The following is a 15,315-nucleotide window of genomic DNA, read 5'->3' on the forward strand; positions in this document are numbered from 1 at the left end:
CAGCATAGGGTACACTACCCGAGCGCATGCGGCGGCGAACATACCGACGCTTCACTGGTGAATATGATTCCTCACTATCACTACTCGAATGATCGTCGAGCGCAATAAAATCACAATCCACGTCAGAATCATCGTCATTGCTAAAGTCAGAGGCCTGGCCACGCGAAAATATTAGTTTTCTCTTACGTTTAGGAACACCCAACCGTGAGTCACGAGTGCCCACACCAGAGGTAGAAGGTCGAGGATTGTCGGGGTTTTCTGCACTATTATCGATATCCTGGTCATTATTTTCGGTCACTAACTTATCAAAGCCGTAGAATTCGTCTTCATTTCCACTTCCATCAGTGTCAGAACTATCAGACAGGAAGAGGAGAGTCCCAATTTTCCGGGGAGTGAGAGCTGACTTGCGACGAGGCATGGTGAACAAGGGTGACTGAGCTGGCGTTCCCACAATGCTATGCAGGCGCCTAGATTTTTTGTTTACGGCGCACACCCACGGTGCAGACTCATTCTCTCACATGTAGGCCTATGTGCGCTTTCGCGCTAAATTTGATGGCGCTAGAATTTTGGCGTAGATCTATGGTTTGGACACTCACCGTAAAGCCGTAGATCTACGGGACGGACCCTGAAAGGGTTAAAGGAGGGGTTTGGGATATTGGTTGTTTGGAGTGACATCTAAACTGTCATATCTGGGCACCTCTGTGAATGGTGAAATCTACTCCACTTGCCACTTGCAAAATTAATCTTGTACCATTGAGGAACCCCAGAAGGAGATCAGATATAGAGAGAGAGCATAAGAGATGGCACAGAGGAAGAAAATGGGTTACTGATTTGCTTAAAAACACAAAATGCTGCAGCAGAAGAAAGATAGGCTTAGCCGATAGATCACTGAATTAGAGCAAAATCTTAGGATGTCATACCTAACAGAAGTACAAAAGGAACAAAAGGCCATACAGAATATTGTAAGAAACCCAAAATATTTCTATTCCTAGGCAAAATCCAAGTTAAGAACTACCTGTAGAATTGGACCACTACTGAGAGGAGATTCGTTTACTCACAATGAGCAGGAAATGAGTGAAATCGTAAAAGAATAATACTAGGCAGTGTTCAGCAACCCACTAAATGACAGCAAGGTATAAAATGCAGAAATATTTTTCACTCTAGAAGACGGACACACAGACCAACTAACTGACATTAGTACAAATCCCATAGATTTCGAAAAAGAATGGACAACAATCCCACTCACTCAGCACCTGGACCAGATTCATTGAGTGCTCTATTTATAAGGAAGTGCAAAGTACCATTAGCACGAGCACTCAGCATTCTTTGGAAAAAGTGCTTAGATCTAGGTGAAATACCGGAGGCTTTAAAGAGTGCAGACATAGCTCCTTTGCATGAGGGAGGTAGTAGAGCACTAGTGAAAAATTACAGACCAGTAGCCCTAACTTCTCGCATCATAAAAATATTCGAAAGAGCGATGAGACGGCAGATTACAAATTCCATGGACCAGCATAACCCGAACCAGCATAGTTTTAAAGCAGGATGATCATGTCTGTCACAGCTGCTGAACTATTATGACAGAATTACCGAGGCATTGGAGTACAACCAAAACGCAGATGTGATTTACACAGATACTGCAAAGGCATTTGACAAATGCGATCATGGAGTGATAGCACACAAAATGAGGTCCATGGGCATTATGAGGAAGGTGGGCAGATGGATTTTCAGGTTCCTAGCATACAGAACACAAAAAGTAGTAGTAAACAGAGCAAGATCCAGCATCAGCGAGGTCATAAGCTCAGGATCCCAAGGTACTGTTCTGGCATCGCTGTTGTTTCTTGCCCTCATAGCAGATATAGATAAAAACACCTGGCACGCTTTTGTATCATCATTTGCAGATGACACTGAAATAAGCATGAAAGTCACTACGGTAGAACACACAGAAAAAGTATAGGAAGACATAAGCAGGGTTTTACAGTGGGCAGTGGAGAACAACATGACATTCAGTGGTGAAAAGTTCCAGCTGATTAGGTTTGGAAAGAAAGAACTCAAAAGAAGCTCTATATACAGAACTCAAGAGGGTTACCAAATAGAACAAAAGGAACACGTAACAGACCTGGGGATAATTATGTCAGCTGACCTTTCTTTTAAAGACCATAACAAAACAAAGATCACAACAGCCAGAAAGATGACAGGGTGGGTATTGAGAACTTTCAAAACAAGGGAAATAATGCCAATGTTGACACTTTTCAAATCACTAGTGCTCCCTCACTTAGAATATTGCTCAGTGCTGATGGCCCCATTCAAAGCAGGAGAAATAGCTGAGCTGGAACAAATACAGAGATCGCTAATGGCTCACATTGAGCCAGTAAAGCATCTAAATTGCTGGGAATGCCTTCAAGTCTTTAACATGTACTCATTGGCGCAGAGGAGAGAGAGATGCATGATAATATATACGTGTACCTGGAAAGTACTCGAGGGCCTGGTCCCAAATCTGCACTGCCATAACATACTGGAGTGAGAGATATGGGAGGAAGTGAAAAAGATACCCAGTGAGGAGCAGGGGTGCAGTGGGGACAATAAGGGAGCACTGTATCAACATCCGGGGTCCCAGACTTTTCAACATTTTACCAGAAGATATCAGAAACACGGCTGGAACAAGTGTAGAAGCCTTTAAGAGGAAACTGGACAAGTATCTTCACCAGGTGCCAAATCAACCAGGCTGTGATGGATGTGAGAGACAGCGGACCTCCAGCAGCAACCGCCTGGTTGACCAGGCAAGCACCAGATGAGCCTGGTCCATAGCCAGAATCAGTGTTGCTGTCATTATGCCCTATATCATATCCCGTGTACTTACTTTCCTTTTCTTAAAATTAGTATTACTTATTACCAAACCTATTTTTATACAAAGTTCAATCAAAGTCCCTCATTATCATTTACTCCTGGCTCCCCAAAGTTACCTACTGTGCTCTGTACAACACTTTTTCCCCCACCACAGTTTACTCTCACTTGACTCAAAACTCTAAACACATTCTTAACATCTCCCAAAATTTCTCTCTCTCCAGGTGCATAAACACTTAGTGTAACCCATTTTTTTGCATCTGATCCTTATTTTGATGTTTATAATCCTTAAATTTATATTCCCTCTTCCTTCGACAGCTGACCATTCAGCATTACTGTTACTCCTTCCTGAGCTCCAACTCTCTCAGATGCATCTGACCTTATCAAATTTATTTCTTCCTGCTGAAAATCTATTAACCTTCTTGAGCTTTGTTTTGGTCAGAACTAGGACATAGTCTTTTTATTTATAACATTCAGAATCCTCTCTCTCTTACCATCTGCACTATATCCATGCACATTCAAACATCCCAACTTTATCTTTACATTTAGCAATTAATAGAGGAGGAGTTACTAGCCCCTAGCTCATTGCATTTTAATTGCCTCTTATGATATACATGGCTTACAGATGATGAATTCTACTCGGCTTCCCCATAAACATGAAAGGAAATGACAAAAACAAGAGCTATAGGGAAAACAGAAACATGCTCAGATAGGTGTGTATACATATGTACATGCATATGTAGTGTGACCTAAGTGTAAGTAGAAGTAGCAAGATGTACCTGTTATCTTGCATGTTTGAGACAGAAAACGCACCAGCAATTCTACCATTGTTTAAAACTATTGTAGGTTTTCATTTCACAATCGTTTGGGGGGATTGTAGTACCTCCCTGGGTAGTTGCTGTCTGTACCAACCTTCTATGGTGTAGAAATTGTCATGATCCTTTAACCTTTCTTTACATTCGTGACAAAGTTAACCAATCTGTTATCTGATTGAATGTTGGTTCAAGTACAGTATATTTTCTTCCATTTAAGTCTGAAAGAAGTAGAAAAATGCAGTATTTGTGCATTTAAAAGAAAACCAAGGTTGATGAGGATTATGATCATTATTCATTTAAATTTTCCAAAACCATTAGCTTTGGTTATAAGACATTAACACAAATAATTCGAATCTAATTTCCACACTGTTAATTAATCAGCATCTTGTTTGAAAGCTTGCACAGTGCCTGAAAATAAAGATAAGTAGGTTATAATTGTATGCTTATAGGGCACTTTATTTTTCAATATTGTTTTTTTTATTCCAGTTACTGTAATTTAGTTAGCCTAATTCTTTTATCCACTAAATATAATTGCAGATTGCTCACCTGGAACGTACTGGACACTATATGACTATCAAGGATAATCAGGTGGTACAGCTGCATCCATCCACCTGTCTAGACCACAAGCCAGAGTGGGTGCTATACAATGAATTTGTCTTAACTACTAAAAATTACATACGCACCGTTACAGATATCAAACGTAAGTGGGTTGGCAATTCAGGATATTAGTTACACTGACACCAAGCACAATGCCTCTAATGAACTTTATATAGGTTGAGACCTCAAATTGTCTATTCATTTACATGTCTTAATATATTCTTCCTTATTGGAAAGTCATTCACTATTGGATTTTGAGTTTTTTTTAATTACATTGAAAGTTCTTATCATAACACCACCTTGGAGAGTTATTGTAGTTTGTTGAGGCACTATGAGTTAAAGTTCATAAGTTATTGTGCTTCTAGAATTTAATAAAGAAGCTGATAGAGGATATGAATTATACTAGATACTAAAGTGCATTTTTGTTGTGATCTGTGAAAGTATGAAAATTTAAAATAAGCCTAATTAATTTAACTGAACTTAGTGTATGCAGAATTAGAAAAAAATGTACTATGTACACATTTGTTGATATATCTGTTAATTCTTTTTCAAAGTTATTTTTAATCTTAGTGGGAAGTTGCAACAAATATACCCAATTGTTGCTAATGTTTTATTCATTATGGGCTTTCATTGTTGCAGCAAGAAAGAGGCTAGAGGCACTGGAAATATGTTTGAAATCAATATGTGGTGTGAATATTATACAGAGAATTCAGTGTAGAAATTAGAAGACAAAATGGGATAATCAGAGGTATCTTTCAGAGCTGATGGGAGATTGAGGTGGTTTGTTATTTAAGTACAGAATGTGAAGTCCATTGTTTGCTTATTTCCAACATTTAACAATGGTAACAATGGTAAAATTTCATGTAATTGAAGAAAATAATTTAATGCATAATATTAAGTAATTGTAAGTTGTTGCATTTTTGATTAAGTAATTGTAACTATAACTGCACTAGAAAATCTGGTAAATAAAATTGGAGCTGAATATGATGACAAAAGTGTGTTAATCTAAGGTGAGAGGGAGGGAGGAGTGAAGGTTGTTCCATAACATAATGGATTGGAGGGAGGAGCTACAGGAGGGTTTTGAGTTCAAGGGCTTGAGCATTCATCAAGTTTGTGAGAGCATGCTGCACAAGAATGAATGAAGTTGAGTGGCTTTTATGGCTTGGCATGCTGTTGGAGTGTGAGCATGGTAACATTTACAGAAGGATTCAGGGGAAACTAGTTAGCCGGACTTTAGTCCAGCTATTCATGGGTGGGAATGTTGTGGTTCAGAGGGTCATTTGAATTGTGATGCCTCTGCTTTTGGCATGAGAGCTGTTGAGTGAATGATAATAGTTTCCTTGTTTGTATCACCATACAACAGTGGGAGTTTGCTGAGAAAGTATCAGTTAAAATTGAGGATACAGTAACTACATTGTCTATTAACTGTCCAAACGTAAATCTACATTTGTACCGCTAGTGCCCCAAACTTTGATCTACGTTTTATTTTTCCTGCCTCCAAATTTGGCACAGTTGACCCGAGATGCTTGATCAGTATAGAACAAGTCTTAACGCTCGGTGTGTGCAGATTAAAAAAAAATCTGGGACCACTTAGTACCTTGTGGGAGCACCAGTTCAATTGAGTGCCAGCTAGAGCAAATAGCATGGCAAATACCAGGGATTCACTGATGTCATGTCATATTAACGCTTCCCTTTTTAGAGGAAAGTGATGTTGACCCAGAGTTTAGTGGCTTTGAGATGGATGTGGCCACAAGTGGTAGAGGAAATATCAAAAACCTTGATAATAACCCATGTGTAACATTTGTGCAACATACTCTCATTTTTGATACCACCGGTAGTGTCATCCTGCCAGAATTGTCTTATAACCTATGCCCTAAGTAAAGAGAAGAGATCCTGGAACATGTAACATGTATTCGGCAGGCTGGCTGGGTGGTTGGCTAGCTGGCTGACTGACTTTGGCTGTCTCTCTATCTGTCTCTCACAAGTACACAGAAGTACAGTTATTATACGTAGTGTAAATTACCTAGGATAACCCAAAAATTCCAGGCAAAGTGCTATACAGTGCTTGTAGATCTTAGGCATAATAAGCATGACACAAGTAATATGCATTTTCACTTGCTCAGGAATCAGGTTTACGAGCTGCTCCCTGAAACAGGGAGAGAAGCAGACAGAAAGACACACACACAGGCAGACAGACAGATAAGCAGAGCTAGACAGAAAGACACAGATAGATAGTTGGAAAGATACAGACAGACATGGTTGTGTTTAACAGTGAAAACAAATAAAGCCAGGGTTCCCTGCAGCAGTGCACTATCAAGTGTACTCACTCCATTCCTGCACTGTCAGCAGTTTAGTGACACTGGTCATAGCACCATGCTTGAAGGAGTTTCATATATATTCCAGCCTGTCTAAAACATTGCTGAGGCCTATAAATACTTTGTATATATTTCTAGACAATAGTAAATGACCAAGGCAGGTGAAAATGTTCACATGTCGGTGTGATTGTGACTATTTGAGTACTATTTCAGTACCTAATGTTAGTGTCAGAACAAAGATTGGCTTTGAAATCACAAGAACTATTATAAATTGTAATTACCAGGACATAAAAATTATGTAAATTAAAATAAAAACGAGGGGAAAAAGGTATATCGGCAACACTTCTGTAAGGCGCAGGACTCGATGTTGCCATCAGGTGAGCATCCAGTGCCAGCTTCATGGGCTTATATGTTGGTAAGTACAGACCCTAAAAAATTTTTCTTATCTTATAACGTGTAGAAATATGTGCTCTTCAATTTTTTTTTCAAAACATTCGAAGCGCTGCGCAAGTGAACGTAGATCTACGTTTGGACAGTTTAAAGGTTAATGTATTTACCATTGATGATAATTTTTATATGTTCAGTGATAATTTTTACATGGTAAGATTGGCATTTGGGTAGCTGTGGCCTCTCCTTGGGCTAAGTATGTATCGCTATTCTGATAAGAGCCGTAATTTCATTGCATTGTAGCGACAATTTAAACACTTCCATCAATGAAGGTTTTAGAATTCTTGTAATTTGTTCTGAACCTTAACCCCTTGACTGTCGCAACCCCCAATCCTGAGGTGTCTCCTGGTGTCGCAAAATTTAAAGAAAAAAAAAATTATTTTTTCTTATGAAATGATAGAGAATTTTTTCCCGATTGTAATAACACCAAAAAAACGAAATTTGATGGAAAACTGACGGAATTATGCTCTCGCGAAGTTAGCGACCTCGGCGATATTTACAAATCGGCGATTTAGCCCACTTTGAGCCCTATTTTCGGCTAATTCTGTTGTTCCAGTCGACCAAACTCATAACTATTTCTTTAGAACTCCATTTTTTCTATCGATTGAGTACAAGAAACTGCCCATCTACTGATTTCAACTACCCAATAATGTGGTCAGAAATTTGCAATTTGGCCAATTTCACGAAAACTAAAAAATATGACAATTTCAAAATAAGGTCCAGAATGAACAATGCAGACATTCCTGGCTCTAAAATAACATTTTCTTTCTTCATCAGTCATGTCTCCAGGCCCCTCTGATATTACTCTTGCTTTCTATTTTGAATTTTTATTCAAACAAAAAATAGAAGACTTACTATTATGCAGACTACTGCAATACTGTAATAATTGTATAAATAACATCAACCCGTTCATGACTGCATATTAGAATGGCTAGTTGGACATTTATTGGACAATGGCATCATTTGTTTACTTTTGAACATTGGCAAAAATCAAACATTTCCCCTACTTTGAGCTCCATTACCAGGTTCTTTTTATAGTAAAATCAATCAAAAATCTATAATATGTTTTCCATTCTATCAAATGAGACCAAGAAAACGAGAATACAACCATAAATACTATACTATAGACCACAAAGTCGGCATTTTAATTAAAAAAAACGGTCGGAGTTTTTTTTTTCTCATTATGCACTGCGTGCTCCAGGATTTTTTTTATATGGTGCACACTGACCACACAGACCCATTCTCTCACATGTGGGCCTACCAGCTTTCTCCTGCTTGATTTGAAGCCGCTAGAATTTATGAGTATATATATACGTCAAACACGGTACCTCATAAGACGTATATATACGGCCGCGACAGTCAAAGCGTTAAAATGAGGACTAAAGTAATGAAATATTACACTTATTTGTTACTAGTAAGGCAGTGGGTCAGAGATTGGCTGTACTTAATATCTGCATATAGATTTGGAAATTCAGAGGATTTTTAGTTTTTAAAATGCCTTAGAAGTTTGAATAGATACTGCTGTAGTTTTGTTTAGTTTTGGGGTTGTTATTGAGGAGCAACAGTGTAGTAGTTATGGGGTGAAGATAGTTGCACTGGGAAAATACTACTGCATGGCCCACACCATTTGGAGTTTAGATATTTTGATATCTGTGTATTTAGTAAGTACAATTATGCTAGATTATTTCAAGATGGTATGCATTGTGGATGTTGTAAGGTTTTTCATGTTCTCTAATAACAATGCAACATTTACTCATGTCACCTGTAATGATCATTTTTTTTTTTTTTAGCAAGTTTTTCTTGTTTGATGATTGAATTTTATTAAAAATTACTGGAAATTCAGCTACTCTTAATGTCCAGTAGTGAGAGCATTTTCTGCTGCACAGAAGTTGACCACAAGCAAAGATCTTAAGCAAGCCATTGTGCTCATGAACTGTGTATAGTATGAGACTGAACTCGGGATCAGGAAGCTAGAGTGTACATGACAGTAGTGATCTAATTTTGATTTTGTTAGGATCTTGAACATTTTCCAAGAGTACAGTGTTTAGTTGGACCTATTGAAGGATCTTCATGTGGGGAAATTCTATAAGGTGATATCCAATTTTGAATTTGGAATTCTTACAAGGTAAAAGTTGGTTGAAAATTTCCCCATAATATAAAGTTTAAATACAGGGCATATAAATCTGGGGTGGAGGGAATGAGGGGTAGGGGGTTGTCTTAGGAGAGGGAGGGGGGTAAAGAAAGTTTTGAGTGGAGGCAAGTGTGAGCAAGGCAGCATTTATGAAGGAATTCAGGAAAACTGGTTAGCCAGACTTTAATCCTAAAGGTGGGAAATACAGTGTCTGCATTCTGAGGGAGGGGTGATAGGGGAGGGGTATGTTGCTTTTGGGAGAGTCATCTGAATTATCATGTCAACACACTTCTGACAAGAGTGGTTGAATGAGTGACCATGATATCGAACTAAATTGGGAATGAAGACTGATTTTCTGTGAGTGCATTTTCATTATGTATACATAATTGTATATACCATGTGATCATTGTTTAGAGGTTGACTGACTTTGCTGTATAATACTTCATGTAAAAATAACATCAATTTGGTAAATTAGTTTTTATAAGAAGTAACCCATTTGAATATAAGTGATCACAATTTCAGATAATAGTGAACCTGCTTGCATAATACAGTGGACTCTCGGTTATCGGCCGTAATCCATTCCAGAAGGTCGGCCGATAACCAAATTAATATTTCCCATAAGAATTAATGGAAATACAATTAATTCGTTCCATAAAAAAAAACCCCCCCCCCCCAAAAAAAAAAAAAAAAAAAAAAAAAAAAATTAACAATTATGTAAGTTTTACATACATTTATTAAAGGCTAATGCTCGCTTCTGGAAGATAGGGAAGAGGAAAGAGGGAGGAGTTAGTGTTTTGAAGGGAATCCCCCTCCATAAAGACTTTAGGTAGTAAAGCCTTCTCTGGGGTTACTTCCCTTCTTTGTCTTTTAATGTCACTAGGACCAGCTTGAGAGTCACTGGACCCCTGTCTCACAAATCTGTCCATAGAGGTCTCTTTCTGGCATCTCTCTAAGATTTCCCAGAAGTGGGACAGGGTTTTGTCACTGAACATGTTGCAGATATGGCTTGTTTCAGCTTGGTCAGGGTGGTGTTTCTCTACAAAAGCTTGCACTCTAGTCCACATTGCACACACCTCTTTAATCTGTCATTTACTGCTGCAATGCATTCATTACTAACCTTAAAATATTTGTAATCTTAATGTAGGGCAAGAGGTGAGTAGTATTTATTTGTAGGAAGTCAGTTTAGGTAGCAGTAGATGTAGGTACAGTACGCACATGTAGCCTCCCCCCCTCAGGCTACACTACACAGCTGTATTACAATACACAGCCATATTATTACACTACACAGCCATATTATTACCATGTTCACTGGGTTTAATAGTTTCTAACAACTACCTTTAGATGCCATCATAAACAGAGGGAGAAGTAATGAACAATTCATGCCAAGAATTGTAAACAAACACACATGAAGGGCAGTTACTTCACCAGTCGCCAGATTCACAGTTTTCTCTAATGCTGCGTCAGAGAAAACGTAATGTTTACTCTCCATCCCACTCTTCACTCGATAACATATAAACATTGCATGTTTATATGCTACATGATATGTAACACGTTTCTTACATAATTTTGAAGAATATATCATAGATGGATTAATGAAAATGTCTATATTAACGTAAAATAAGGCATTTAATGTGGCGAAGAGTGATTATTAAATATACATCGCATATAATAAATATTGCATGTTTATATGCTATGTAACATGTTTCTTATATAATTTTGAAGAAGATATAATAGATGGACTAATGAAAATTTCTGTATTAATGTAAAATAAGACATTTAATATACAAGTGATTATTATTAATATACATCGCATATAAACATTGCATGTTTTTATATACTATGTACCGTGTTTCTTTGGGCCCATGGTTGCTTATTTTGCAGTTGCACTCAATCAATAACCACAAAAAATAATGGATTATAGCAAAATGTTTGGATGAATGAGCAGAAGCTTCCTCACTCGCCCAGAGACAAAGCCAAATTGACTCGCAAGAGGCCCCAGCTGGTGGATGGACGCCTCCCAAATGGCCAATAACCAAATTAACAGCTGATAACTGGGCACCGAAAAACCAGCTGATAACCGAGTTGGCCGATAACTGGACTGGCCGTTAACCGGGGGTCCACTGTACATAATATTTAAGATAAGAGGGTGAATAATTCTGGATATTGGTAACCTTAAATAATCTTAGCTTGATTTATCATATACAGCTTACAATTTAAAGTTAATTGTTTGGACAGGCAAATAATAATAATCTAAAGTCTAAAGCTGATGGGGGGCAGTATAGGGTTTTAGTTGTGGTGATACTTTATTACACACATTATATTGAAGAACAAAGAGAGACAGTACCGTGATAAACAGATAAACAGCACATAGGAGAGAGGAGCCTTTGATGACATTTTGGTCCAACTTGGACCATTTACAAAGTCACACTGGTTCAGGTTGGACCGAAACGTCATCGTAAGCTCCTCTCTCCTATGTGCGGAGTATGTATGTATGTGTGTATTATATTGAACTATATTTATTGCATTGAAACACCCAAGACATCATGCAGTGTTTACCCTGAAATATATACTGTATTTTAACATTGAGAGTTGCTAATTCTGTGAACTGTGATATAAATATTAAAAGTGCACGAGAAGTGTCGTTTTAATAAACATTATGTAAATGATACTACAAACTACTGTGTAACTACTGCATTTTGATAACCATGTGTGTGAAAATCCTTTCTTGTATGAGGATGAACCCACCTATAGTGCCGGTGGCAGTGCAAAACTCAGAGTTGAATCTACTACACATAATGTGTATTGAGAGAAAGGAGAAAAAAGTGGGAGACTGATTATTAACATTTTTTCTAATAGTAACAATATTTGGCTTGTTGCTGGCATTTTAGAGTGGCACTGAGTACACTGTACACAAGTAATGAAATGACCAGCTGTCATAGCAATAAAATCAAAACTCCATGAGTGAGTGTGCCTGGTAATTAATTTATAAGTGAAACCAAATATAGTAGGGCCCCACTTATATGGCAGGTTAGGTTTCAGGCTACCGCCGCAAAGCAGACATCGCCGGAAGTAGAATGCCATTTTTTTTTCCACTTATAAATGCATATAATTGCCAGATAACAAGTTTACACTAACATATTAAGTTAGCAGTAGAACTAGGCATTAAAACAATGCAAAGTAAACTACACACACAGTACACTCATTATTTACCTCAAAATCTCTGTATTTATTGTAAGAAGTCAGGTGTGGGTAGGTATGGTAGCCCTTCTGGCCACCCCATCCACATGTACTACGATGCTTAAAGTGCCCTAGAGCGATAAAATGCATATACAATTCACACATTACTTACCTTAAAATATTTGTAGTCTTAATGGTCTTAATGTTGGGTGAGAGGTGAAAAGTATTTATTTGTAGAAAGTCAGGTGTGGGATGTAGGGTAGCCCACCTGGCCACCCCACCCACGCAGAGTACTATGTAAACAAACGGATGAACCATCTGGTTATGCTTCATACACGTTCATATAAACACCTTGCATTGTGTACAAGTTGTCTCCACAGTGTTACAGTAGAATAAATAAAGACCAACACTTCCATTCTCATGTAACATTTTTAGAAGGAATGATGCTCTGACAGTTAGTACAGAATAAACAAACAGTAACACTCCTATTCTCATGCAGCACATCATTTTTAGAGCGAATGATATTATTATTTTATTATTATTATTATTATTATTATAGTCATAAAAAAGAAGCGCTGAACCCACGAGGGTCGTGAATAGAGCTATAGAGTGAAAGCATGTGAAAGGAATATTTTTCTACAGTTAAGTAACTGGTGTTTGACTAGAGACAACGTAATTGCCCTGACCCTCCCACCAACCGCTTGGTAAACAAATCTCATATTTATATCAATATTTATACCATGGGTGTATATATCATGTTTTTATGTTACATAGTGTATTTATTACATTGAAAAAATATCATAGATGGATTAATGGAAATGTTTATACGTATTAATGTAATATATGACATTTAATGTCGTGTATTACATTAATAATATTCAGGAGTAGAGAGACTTAGTGATTTTAATGTGTACCTGCATGCCAGCACAGTGTGTAAGTATATTTAGGTACATGTACACATAAGTATAATTATCAGAGTACATATAAAATATGCAATAACTATACAGCACTTGAAGTTTTGGAAAATTTCCAGACATAATAAAGAGATGTGCTTATGGAGAATGTTAACAAACTAGGTGTGCCACTCCTTATTAGAAAGACAGCTCGCCGTATAGCAAATTTTGGTCATAATTTGAAATCGCTGTAAAGCGGGGCCCTACTGTAGTAGTAGGAACTGTTGCTTCTACTGGTTTAGTGGAATGAGATTCTTTAGTGCTTAAAAATTATTCATACTCCCTGACACCTAACTCCACTGAAAAGACTGACAAGATTTTCTTAAGTTTGCCCTCTATTTTCAAATATTTTATAAATCTTAATATGACAAAGCGATTGTTTAGTAATGTTTAACTTGCCCAGGTTACATAATTCGTAAAATATCTCTTCTGGTATTCAAGTCTGCTGATAATCTTGGTTAGTAAATATCAGATAGCCAATCTGACATATTCTCTGTAGAATTTTCATGAAGTAAAACACCAAGATGAAAGATGTTAATCATAAATGATTAAGCAACTTAATCAGCAGTATAAAGTTAAGATTTATTTTACATAGAAATCTATAATTATGGTGCATAGTATGCATAACATCTCATAGAAGAATAAATCTAACAATACAGCTCACCGACAACACTTTTCTGACCAATAACATTACACAGATTTTAGGGCAAGATTGTGGTGCTGATTCTGAATGTCATCGGTTTTGCTTGATTGGCTCTAGTTTTTGATAAATTTGGTATCCCATTGAAAAACATAAAAAATGTGAAAAAATATATTGGTCAGGCAGAGCTAATTTACAAATTGCATTGAAACTATTTTTTAGATCATGCAAAAGTCAAATCATGTAATACAAACTATTACTTCATTCTGTATAATAACAGATTAACTTAGATAATTGAGATGAATGTATGAGGTGAATGTATTCAGATATTTAGGAGTGGACATGACAGCAGATGGGCCTATGAAGGATGAGGTGAATCATAGAATTGATGAGGGGAAAAGGGTAAGTGGTGCACTTAGGAGTCTGTGGAGACAAAAAACTTTGTCCATGAAAGCAAAGAGGGGAATGTATGAGAGTATAGTTGTACTAACACTCTTGTATAGGTGTGAAGCATGGGTGATGAACATTGCAACGAGGAGGAGGCTGGAGGCGGTAGTGTGTGGTGTGAATATTATGCAGAGAATTTGTAGTTAGAAAATTAGGAGAAGGTGTGGGATTACCAAAACTATTATCCAGAGGGCTGAGGAGGGGTTGTTGAGGTGGTTCGGACATGTAGAGAGAATGGAACAAAACAGAATGACTTTGGTGTATAAATCTGTCGAGGGAAGGCGGGGTAGGGGTCGGGATAGGAAGGGTTGGAGGGAGGGATAAAGGAGGTTTTGTGTGTGAGGGCCTTGGAGTTCCAGCAAGCATGTGTGAGTGTATTTGATAGGAGTGAATGGAGACAAATGGTTTTTAACCCTTTGAGGGTCGCCAGGCCCTCTCAGAGACTTGTTCTCAGGGTCGCCAAAATAAAAAAAAAAAAAAAAAAAAAAAAAAATGAAAAGATAGAGAATCTTTTCCCGATCATAATGACACCAAAAGTATGAAATTTGATGGAAAACTTACGGAATTATGCTCTCGCGAAGTTAGCGGTCTCGATGATGTTTACGCATCGGCGATTTTGCCCACTTTGAGCCCTATTTTCGGCCAATTCCAGTGTACTAGTTGACAAAAATCATAACTATTTCGCTAGAACTCCATTTTTTCTATTGAATGAGTACAAGAAACCACGCATTTACCAATTTCAACTATCCAGTACAGTGGTAAGAATTTAGCAATTTTGCCAATTTCACACAAATTTCAAAAGATGCCAGTTTCCAAATAGGGTCCAGAATAAACAAGAAAGACATTCCTGGCACTAAAATAATATTTTCTCTGTTCATTAGTCATGTCTCCATGCCCCTCTTACATTCTTTTGCTTTCCACTTTGAATTTTTATTCTCACAAAAAAATAGAA

The 15,315-nt window shown here is 37.5% G+C and overlaps 1 protein-coding gene across 1 annotated transcript in view; it reads left to right on the forward strand.

Annotated features, from left to right (window-relative positions):
- Dhx15 (DEAH-box helicase 15) overlaps nt 1–14,871 on the forward strand; it is a 77,394-nt gene extending 62,523 nt beyond the window's left edge. The window contains exon 12 of the mRNA XM_070096013.1: nt 4,194–14,871. Within this exon, the coding sequence (XP_069952114.1) occupies nt 4,194–4,385 (192 nt within the window). The 3' untranslated portion in view covers nt 4,386–14,871. The remainder of the gene's footprint in view (nt 1–4,193) is intronic.
- The last annotated feature ends 444 nt before the right edge of the window (nt 14,872–15,315 follow it).

Source organism: Cherax quadricarinatus, chromosome 52 (assembly GCF_038502225.1).
Source record: "Cherax quadricarinatus isolate ZL_2023a chromosome 52, ASM3850222v1, whole genome shotgun sequence".
Lineage (NCBI taxonomy): Eukaryota > Metazoa > Arthropoda > Malacostraca > Decapoda > Parastacidae > Cherax > Cherax quadricarinatus.